The sequence below is a fragment of the Nicotiana tabacum genome, chromosome 5, assembly GCF_000715075.1.
Source record: "Nicotiana tabacum cultivar K326 chromosome 5, ASM71507v2, whole genome shotgun sequence".
In the NCBI taxonomy this organism is placed as follows: Eukaryota; Viridiplantae; Streptophyta; class Magnoliopsida; order Solanales; family Solanaceae; genus Nicotiana; species Nicotiana tabacum.
This window is the reverse complement of record NC_134084.1, coordinates 34,276,784-34,286,707: the sequence shown is the minus strand read 5'-3', so window position 1 is coordinate 34,286,707 and position 9,924 is coordinate 34,276,784. Positions and strand designations below refer to the sequence as shown.

The following is a 9,924-nucleotide window of genomic DNA, read 5'->3' as shown; positions in this document are numbered from 1 at the left end:
TGGTTGCTATAAGGCTTTGTGATGCAATTCCCTATTCCATATGTATATTGACAGTGCATTTACATATTCATACAATAATAGTATTTGCATGCTCCTTATTGTCTATCGTATTTTTAAAATAATATTTTTAATGAAAAATTATATTTAATATTTTTCGCGTAATGCGCGAGTACGAATACTAGTGTATTCTAACAGGATATCATATACATAATCAAATAGATCAAAGAATGTCTAACAAGAATATATTCTAGGATGTTTGAGCGTCCATCCATAAATGTAAAATATGTGAAAGATAAGTTACGCTACACAACAAATATTTACACTATAATTATTATTTGTAGTTATCCTTTCAATAAATTTACCATTTGTAGCTATATTTGAACTTTATAGCAAATCTTGTGAAACAAGAGATTAATTGTTTTGAACTGAAACAAGAAAACATCAAACTCTTTTAGCTTAGTTAGTTAGAGAATTTGCTTAGTTAGTAGAGGTCTTTGAGTTTGACTCTCAACAAGCACATTATATTTTTTTATCTAAACTATAGTACTTTATAAAAATTAGGTTGTTGGTATTACACGTTAGACAAGCCAATGTGCGCACGAAGCAAAAGGCGTAAGCCCCAATATACTGAACCTAAGTCGCCATCGATAGCATTGAGAAATTTCTAACCTATCTCATATCGAGATAATTTTGCCTTTTACGATATATTAACTTTTACATACATTTGACAATATTTAGTGCTATTTGTACCCCTTTATAATTAGGTCATACCGAAAAATATGTAATTCGATCTTTTAGTACTTCATTCATGTCAAACAAGTAACGAGCTGGTCGTCAGGGTAGGCCCACCAACTAGTTCCAGCGAATTGCCAATTTTACCTTTTATATGGACACGCGTCTACTATCTATGAACAGAAGCATCAAATTACAGTGAATAAGCAAGTACACAATCAGGCGATGTGAACGAAGCGCAAACTGTCTTCACTCTTCTTTTTTCCCTCTAATAGTATTTTCTCATCTTCCTTCAATTAAATCGCCCAATCCAGCATATCAAACACTTTGCTATCTCCGCCCCCTTCTTAATTCATATATATAGTTATAGGTGGCATTTGAATTCTCAATCTGATACTCCTTTGTTTTGTTTGAATCAAGAACGGATTTTTATTCTAAATGGCTGCTATTATACAAGGAATTGGCGCTGCTACTGCACTTTCCTCAGCCAATTCTTTGGATTCCAACAAGTCACTTTTCGCCAATTCTCGCACATCCTTTTCAGGTTCGTTGCATTTTATGAATCATTTAGCTATTTTCCTTATTTGGGTTTTGTTAGTTTTGCTTAAATTTATGTCTTAATTGATTGTGTATGTTTGGTTCAATTTTTATGATTCTTGGGTTTGTCTCCATTTGGACCTTGTTTAGTATCCAAAGTTTGAATCTTTTGTGTCAAATTTGTGAGGTTTATGGTTTTGTTTTGATGCATGTGTTTGTGTTTGTTGGTGCAGAGAGGAAAGGAAGGTTTTGTGTGGTTAGATCTGATGGGCGTTTGAGTTATGGTTTAAACCGACGTGGTGGTGGGGGAAGAGCTGAACAAATAATTAATAATGCAGTTGCTGTTAGTATTCTTCACTCTCTCATTATGATATGATTGTGTGTGTTTATGTATGAATGTAATTGTTTACTAGCAAAAATGTGCATAATTAGTACTCCCTCTGTCCCAATTTATGTGTCGCTCTTTCATTTTTACTCTATGACCGTTCCAATTTGTGTGACTCTCTTTCCTTGTTAGTCTTTCCAAAAGAATTGACATATTTGTAAAATTTGAATTGACTTTAAACTTTTCATTTTATCATTTTACGATTAATGATATGATTTGTAGCCACAAAATGTCTGGCTTGTTTTAGACCACAAGTTTCAAAAGTCGGTCTTTCTATCTATCTTAAACTCTACGCCCAGTCAAATATATCACATAAAATGGGCCAGAGAGAGTAAATGTTATTGTTTTTGGACTTTGATTTTGGTGTTGTGTGTAATTCTTTTACAGGCAAAAGAAGATACTGCTGCTGCTTCTACTTCATCCAAGCCGGGGTATATATACTTCTCCTTTGAGTTTTACATGCACAGTCGTTACAGTTTAAATCGCTTTCTTTTAGTTTTCACTTGTCTCTCCTAATACTTGTCTTCTAGGGCTCTAATCACCACTTGTTTTATGAAAATTCATGTCCTAGGGGTGGCTTTTTAGCAGATCAGATTAGTTATTTATCATTGCTGACTGGGGCAATGTTTGACAATCTTGGCTTAAATAGGAGCTTGCCTGGTAGGATTGTTTTTTTTGGTGGAGCTACTAATCTTGATGGAGTTGTTAAAAGGAAACACAAAAAAAAAAAAAAATGTTGCTGTTTAACTTCAGATGATGCCGGTTCATCCTACGATGAACATGTCTAATTCTCCTCTTTGTTCCGGACAGGAAACAAAAGGAAGGAGAGGGATGGTGGGAGTGATATGGTTGTGTTTAGATTACTACGAGGGATATTAGTCAGGAAAAATTAGAAAAGAGAGACAGGAAGGGACTATGTAGCGATTAGAAGCCCAACCATTGTTTCCATCCAAAAGTATGTGTAGTTTCCATCCAAAAGTATGTGTACATAGAGAGAAAAAGGATACAATTTTAGCGAATCTTTTCTTTTAGCCAAACAAGTCTCGCGTGGACTTTTCTGAAAAAACAGGGAGTTATTAAGGGTCATTTGGTTGTGGTATTGGAGCAATTAATCCTAACATAGAATTCCACATAGGATATACATTCTGCATATGATAATTAATAGTTTGGTCGCATAAGAAAAGAATAATTGCCGCATAACAGTATTTGGTTGGCGGTATTAAATAAAACTCGAGTTAACATGCGGGATAGAATGTGGAATAAGAATAAGTGTATTAGCAATGGAAGGATTAAACTGTTTAAAGACAAAAACGTCCTTTTAAAGTAAGTAATTCATGTATAACAATCCTTCATATTAGTCACCGCATAAACAGCCCCTGAATTGTAATTCCTGCATAACTAGTAAGTGAACCGAACGATCCCTAAAGCTATAAATTGTGTGTATTCTCACTTTTCTTTCTTGTGGTACTTTCACCTTTTTATCTTTTATTTGCTCCAAAATTTTGAATTTCTTTTTTGGCCATCACATGTATTTTATTGATGGGAAAACAACTCTAAGATGTTGGCTTATCCAAACAAGACAAAAAAACCCTAAGATGTTGATTGTTGCTGAAACCATACAGCTATATGAAAGATCAATTCCTAGTTTAAGCTTGTAAGGAACTGATTAAATCTTAGATTGTGTCCATATCATTTAATTAATTTCACATACACCAAAAAGCTACCAAAAGTGTACAACTGTACTGTCGTCTTGGAATGCATTCTGCCTTGCGCACCATTTTGCTGCTTGAACCTGTCATGCGACTCACAAACAAAAAGAAGAGAAGAACTGTGACTCTCTCTCTCTCTTGAGATCTCACCATCTCCTATTTGTTATTGCTAGAAAAATTCCCTTCAACATTATATGGATTCCTTGCGGTCCTTGCTAAAAGAGTTTGCTCTTCTCATGCTATCTTTCATGTTAGAAAAGGGTGTTTGTGGACTATAAACATAACCCTCAAACCAATGTACTAAGTTTTGGAATGATGAACAAGGAATGCCAGTTTTTTTTTTTTTTTTTTTTTTTTTTTTAAATAGAGTTTGCCAACCTCGGTATTTTAAAAATTTTCTTAAAAGTAAGCTATTAATGTTATTATTGTAATTTTTCACTTACCTATAACCCCAACATAGAGCTGCTTTTGCATATGAGGTATATTCCTTTCTTTCCTTTATAGCTATAGTTTTTTTTTAATCCACTAAGGAATATTTGTGAACTCTATTTATGATGCATTTGTAACAAAAGAGAAAAATGAGTTAAAAAGTTTAGCATTCGCCAGAAAACTTTTGGTTTGGCATATTATTATATGTTTTTTTTCTTGGTCATTTCTAGGTCAATGAGTATAACGGACATTCATATATTGAATAAGGAATTCTTTGTCTAGCACTCGTCAAACAACTTTTTTCAAAAAAAATAAAAATAAATAAAAGAACCAACTTTTTTGCACTCTATGATATATGTCGATGAATATATCCTTCTTCCTCCCTCTCTATGAATTTCTACGAATACTCTTAGCAAAAATGTGATCTCTGTTTTACAGAATAAACTCAAAATGGTTTGGTGTCACCGTTGTAATGCCTATAATAATGCCCCTAAGTCTATGCACTACCCCTCTTTTCCAAAGTTTTATAAGTAACACCACTATAGTTTTTCCAGCTCATGCAAGTACATCTGTATATAGTGGATAATTTTCAAACTATACCTGGTAAATACCAGTGTTGCTATTGAATCATCATATCAATGTCTTCGCTTAGAAGAAACTGATTTTTCCTATTCAATTTTGAGATTTGACTTCAAAATTTTTGGTCTTTGGACTTATTCAAAAGATCACACCTCTTATGTGATTGGTGTGAACTATATCAATTACTGCCCAATTGCTCACTTACTTTATCTGGCTTTCTTGTTGCTTGACCACACCACTTATGTGATTGAATGTACAATCTTTAGGCATGAACTATTGCTCTTTGAGGCCCTCCGTGAAGGTCTTGAAGAAGAGATGGACAGAGATCCTACTGTATGTGTAATGGGTGAAGATGTCGGTCATTATGGAGGTTCGTACAAGGTGACTAAAGGCCTTGCCCCAAAATATGGTGATCTCAGGGTTCTCGACACTCCCATTGCTGAGAACTCTTTCACTGGTATGGGTATTGGAGCTGCAATGACTGGCCTGCGTCCAGTTATTGAAGGAATGAACATGGGGTTTCTTCTTCTAGCCTTCAACCAGATATCTAACAACTGTGGTATGCTTCACTACACATCTGGTGGCCAGTTTAAGATACCAGTCGTCATTCGAGGTCCTGGTGGAGTCGGTCGACAGCTCGGAGCAGAGCACTCTCAGCGCCTCGAGTCGTATTTCCAGTCAATTCCTGGAATCCAAATGGTTGCCTGCTCAACCCCTTACAATGCCAAGGGGTTGATGAAGGCAGCTATTAGGAGCGATAACCCTGTGATTCTGTTTGAGCATGTTTTGCTCTACAACCTCAAGGAAAGAATTCCAGATGAAGAGTATGTGTTGAACCTTGAAGAAGCAGAGATGGTACGACCCGGGGAGGATGTTACCATTTTAACTTATTCCAGGATGAGGTATCACGTGATGCAGGCTGCGAAGACGCTTGTCGACAAGGGTTATGATCCCGAGGTCATTGATATCAGGTCATTGAAACCATTTGACCTTCACACCATCGGAAATTCAGTGAAGAAGACTCACCGTGTGGTCATCGTCGAGGAATGCATGCGGACAGGAGGTATTGGTGCCAGCTTGACGGCCGCTATAACTGAGAACTTCCATGACTATTTAGATGCCCCAATTGTATGTCTGTCATCACAGGATGTGCCAACTCCGTATGCTGGGACGTTAGAGAACTGGACTGTTGTCCAACCTCCCCAGATTGTTACTGCAGTCGAACAGCTTTGCCAGTGATATTTCCGTAATTACGCCATTTCATTCTGTCATTTGCTTATGTCATACTTCAACTTCTGATTGTTAGTTAAAATGTCTGATTTTTTGAGTATTTGGAACTTGTTGTGTAGTACCTACACGAAAATGGTGTTTAGATTTCATGGAAGCAATATCATTGCTATTTTGAGGGTCGTCTTTGGATTAACATAATTAATGACTAGCATGTTTTCCAATATTATACGCTTTTTACATGCATGTGATAATTGAATCAGATTTTTCTAACATTTGTGCTCACTGTAATGTACGTAAACGTATGACCCTGAATTTGCTTCGTCTTAAGAAATAGACCCTATTTATTCTTTGTTTGTAATAGAAACATTGGATCCGACTCATCGATACACACGTATTGTGTTAATTAACTGCAGTTACTATGGATACATTTCATCTGGATTTTATTTCATATTTTTTTAAAAAAGGAATATTCTTATACATATATCTCATTATTTGCAAAGAACAGTAACTCAAAACCTTGAAAATATATATGGACAACTTCAAATATCATGAAAATAAGATCGCCGGAAGGTGGAAGTTCGACAAAAGCAACTCCTTATAAATTATAATCATATCAGGATATTTTTCTGCCAACTCTTCAACAGTAGTACCTCTATTTTACCAGGAAATAATGAGATAAATTCAGTAAGAAAGGGCAAATAGCTTAGCCAAAAATCCTTAACACAATAACTACTTTCTTCTTGTTGATATGTAAAAGTACAATTAGGCTATTCTTTTTAGAGAGTTCTTAAATTTTCTTTTTTGAGAAGGAAGTACAAATTAATTAATGAGGAAGGTATTTTGAAAAAAAGATTCTCCTTGAACTTATTAAAAAAGAAAAAGAGAGGAAAGATGCTCCTTGAAATTTGTTTATTAATGAAATCCTTGAAATTTCTAATTACTTGCAATGTTATACATTCTTTGAGACTAGCACATCTTTTACCTTTTGCTTGATCTTCAGAATCAGGCTGTCATTTACAATCTTATGATTATTTAAATGGAAAACTCAATACGCAAGGGGTGGAAATAAGGGTGTATACGGTCAAAATCATATGCTTCAGATTTATAGGCTTGAAGGTTCGTCTTAAGCCCGAGTTCAGACAAGGTCGAGTTCGAGCCCGATGGATCAGATCCTAGCTCGAAGATAGGATGTAATGCCCGAGGATCAGAATACAATGGACATCGAAGCCGAATATGCTTGACCCCGAAATAATGCCGCTATGAGCTTGTAACAGAATGAGCTAGATTCCTACCGCATCCCTAAGATCATGGCGCGAATCTCGGAATATGATTGTACGATTCTGTACTAGATGGTTAGACAATTGTATTAGTAAGATTCTTTACTGTAAATAAAAATGTACCTTATTTAGAGTTTCTCTATTATATAAAGGGACCCCAATCATTTGTAACATCATCTAATCGTTTGGCAAGAATATACAATCCTACTTTTCTCTCTTACTATTCATCATAATTGTCCTGTACATTTATTGTTCTTACTTTATTGCTCTTAGTTCATCTCGAGGTCACGAAGCTCGAGGTCACTACTGCTGAGTAACATTGGTTTGATTCACTTATTTCTTTCATTTCTACTTCATATTTCTTGATTATTAATTGGTACCGAACTAAATCACATATCTTTAAAACCACTAATTAAATTTAATTGTTACTCGTATTTTCGAGGTAAACAGTTTGGCGCCCACCATGGGGCTAAAGATAATAGTGATTATTTCTTTACTGATTCTCATTACACACGTTGTTTTTACACTTTTTCTTGTCAAGAATTTTTGATTCTCAGGTTGAAACATGTCTAGGTCACAAAACACACTTGTTCATGACAACGAAGATCTTGGAGAAAACATCAATGCAGGGGTCGGTGTACCACCGATAAACCTGGAGAAGTGCCAAATATGGAACCAGTTAATGTTAGTTCACACATTGCTCTAAACGCGGATTTAGGCACAGACTTTGGGGGGAATGTACGCAGGGAAGCCTGATCTGGGGCCAAGGAACGCAAGGAGTGGGAGATGGGAGAATCAACCTCCAAGTGATATTCGAGATGTTGCAAGCACAACAGATCGCCATCGCTCAACTTCAAAGTCAGAGTAAGACTCTGAGTGTAGTTGAACATGAAAACACTCGACATGCTGAACCAGCGCCAGAGAGGTCGAACGCAAGTGACTCGGGGACTGACCCCATCATTATGAGGATGCTCGAAAAGCTCACCAAGAGGATAGAGTCTTGGGAAAGGAAGATTGAGGACAAGGACAAAAAGGTGGAGACTTATAACTCCCGTGTTGACTAAATACCGGGGGCACCTCTAGTTTTGAAAGAATTAGATGCCAAAAAGTTCATACAAAAACCATTCCCTCAGAGCACAGCTCCGATGCCCATTCCCAAAAAATTTAGCATGCCCGATATAACCAAATATAACGGGACAACCGACCCTAACAAGCATATTACTTCATACACTTGTGGAATCAAAGGAAATGACTTAAATGATGATGATATCGAATCAATATTGTTGAAAAAGTTTGGGGAGACATTGTCAAAAGGAGCCATGACTTGGTACCATAACTTGCCTCCTAATTCTATTGATTCGTTTGCTATGTTAGCAGACGCCTTCGTGAAAGCCCACACCGGGGTCATAAAGGTGGCTACGAGGAAATCGGATGTCTTCAAGATAAAACAAAAGGTATGACGAGATGTTAAGGGAGTTCATGTCCATATTTCAGATGGAAAGAATGGAATTACCGGCGGTCTCCGATGACTGGGCAGTACAGGACTTTATGCAGGGTTTGAACGAACGGAGTTCGATTGCATCTCGACATTTAAAGCAGAACTTGATCGAATATCCAGCTGTGACATGGTTAGATGTGCACAATCGTTACCAATCAAAAATCAAGGTCGAGGACGACCAGTTGGGATCCCCCTCGGGTTCAGTTCATCCTAACAAGTTGGCAGCTAAGCCCCTGAGGGACACATACAAGGAATCGAGGTCAAACAAGGAGCGATATCAGCCTTATGTCGATCATAGGAACAATGGATCAGGTCGAAACGCTCCTCGAAATGATCGAAGAAACGATCGAGGTCAAAGCTCTCGGGGACTCATGAGTAAGAGTGGGTTCGAGAAGCATACCGACCCCACAGAGGCACCTCAATTGTCAGAGTATAATTTCAGCGTAGATGCATCGGGGATCGTGTCAGCTATTAGAAGAATCAAAGACACCAGGTGGCCCAGGCCCATATAAACCGATCCTTCTCAAAGGAACCCAAACTTGATGTGCAAGTATCATGGAACACATGGTCATAAAACCGAAGATTGCAGGCAGCTAAGAAAGGAGGTAGCAAGGAAAAATTTCTAGAATTTCTAAGTTGATCGAGCTAAGAATCACTTCAGGAGAAGAGATGCAAGGAAAAATTAACAAGACAAACCACAACACGTAATCCACATGATTGTTGGCGGTGTCGATGTCCCACAAAGACCTGTATTCAAACGCACCAAGGTATCAATCACCAGAGAAAAATGGACTCGGAGCTATGTACTCTAGGATGCCTTATCGTTCTATGATGAAGAAGTAGAAGGCATATTTCAGCCACACAACGACGCCCTAGTAATTTCTATCCTTATAAATAAAATTCATGTTAAACGTGTTTTAATGGATCCAGGTAGCTCAACAAACATAATCAGATCGAGGGTCGTAGAACAGCTTGGCCTGCAAGATCAGATCGTACCTGCATCCCAGGTCCTAAATGGCTTCAACTTGGCAAGCGAAACAACAAAGGGGGAGATTATCCTACCAGTAAACGTAGCCAAGACCATATAAGATACAAAGTTCCAAGTCATCGAAGGTGACATGAGGTATAACGTACTCCTCGGGAGACCGTGGATACACAACATGAGGGCAATACCTTCAACTCTTCATCAGATTATGAAGTTCCTTACGGAGGATGGAGTAAAAATGGTCTACGGAGAGCAACAAGCTTTAAAGGAGATGTTTGCAGTCGATGAAGTGACACTGATACCAAAGCCTTCGACCTCGGGAAAGTCGAACACCAAAGATAAGTAAGCAGACAAATAACAATCATCGCCTCCAGCCTCGATAGAATCGGAACAATAGGTAATCGAAGACGAAGATGAGGATTTCCTTACTCCTCGAACTTTCATCGTTCCCGAAGAGTCTGATGCAACTAAGTCAACAATCGAGGAACTAGAGCAGGTCATACAGATCGAATACATTCCCAAAAGAAAGGTATACCTGGGAACGAGATTAACCCCTGAACTCA

General features: G+C 37.5%; 1 protein-coding gene across 1 annotated transcript; it reads left to right on the top strand.

Annotated features, from left to right (window-relative positions):
- Nucleotides 1-952: 952 nt before the first annotated feature.
- LOC107797637 (pyruvate dehydrogenase E1 component subunit beta-3, chloroplastic-like) lies at nt 953-5,771 on the top strand. Its single transcript, XM_016620538.2, has 4 exons — nt 953-1,276; nt 1,503-1,612; nt 2,042-2,085; nt 4,638-5,771. Exons 1-4 carry the CDS (start codon nt 1,171-1,173, stop codon nt 5,608-5,610), a joined length of 1,233 nt encoding a protein of 410 aa, XP_016476024.1. The 5' UTR covers nt 953-1,170; the 3' UTR covers nt 5,611-5,771.
- The last annotated feature ends 4,153 nt before the right edge of the window (nt 5,772-9,924 follow it).

Coding starts and splice junctions, on each gene's coding strand:
- LOC107797637 (XM_016620538.2), top strand. CDS start 1,171: ATGGCTGCTATTATACAAGGAATTGGCGCTGCTACTGCACTTTCCTCA. Junction 1,613..2,041: donor TAATTAATAATGCAGTTGCT/GTTAGTATTCTT, acceptor ATTCTTTTACAG/GCAAAAGAAGATACTGCTGC. Junction 2,086..4,637: donor TCTACTTCATCCAAGCCGGG/GTATATATACTT, acceptor TACAATCTTTAG/GCATGAACTATTGCTCTTTG.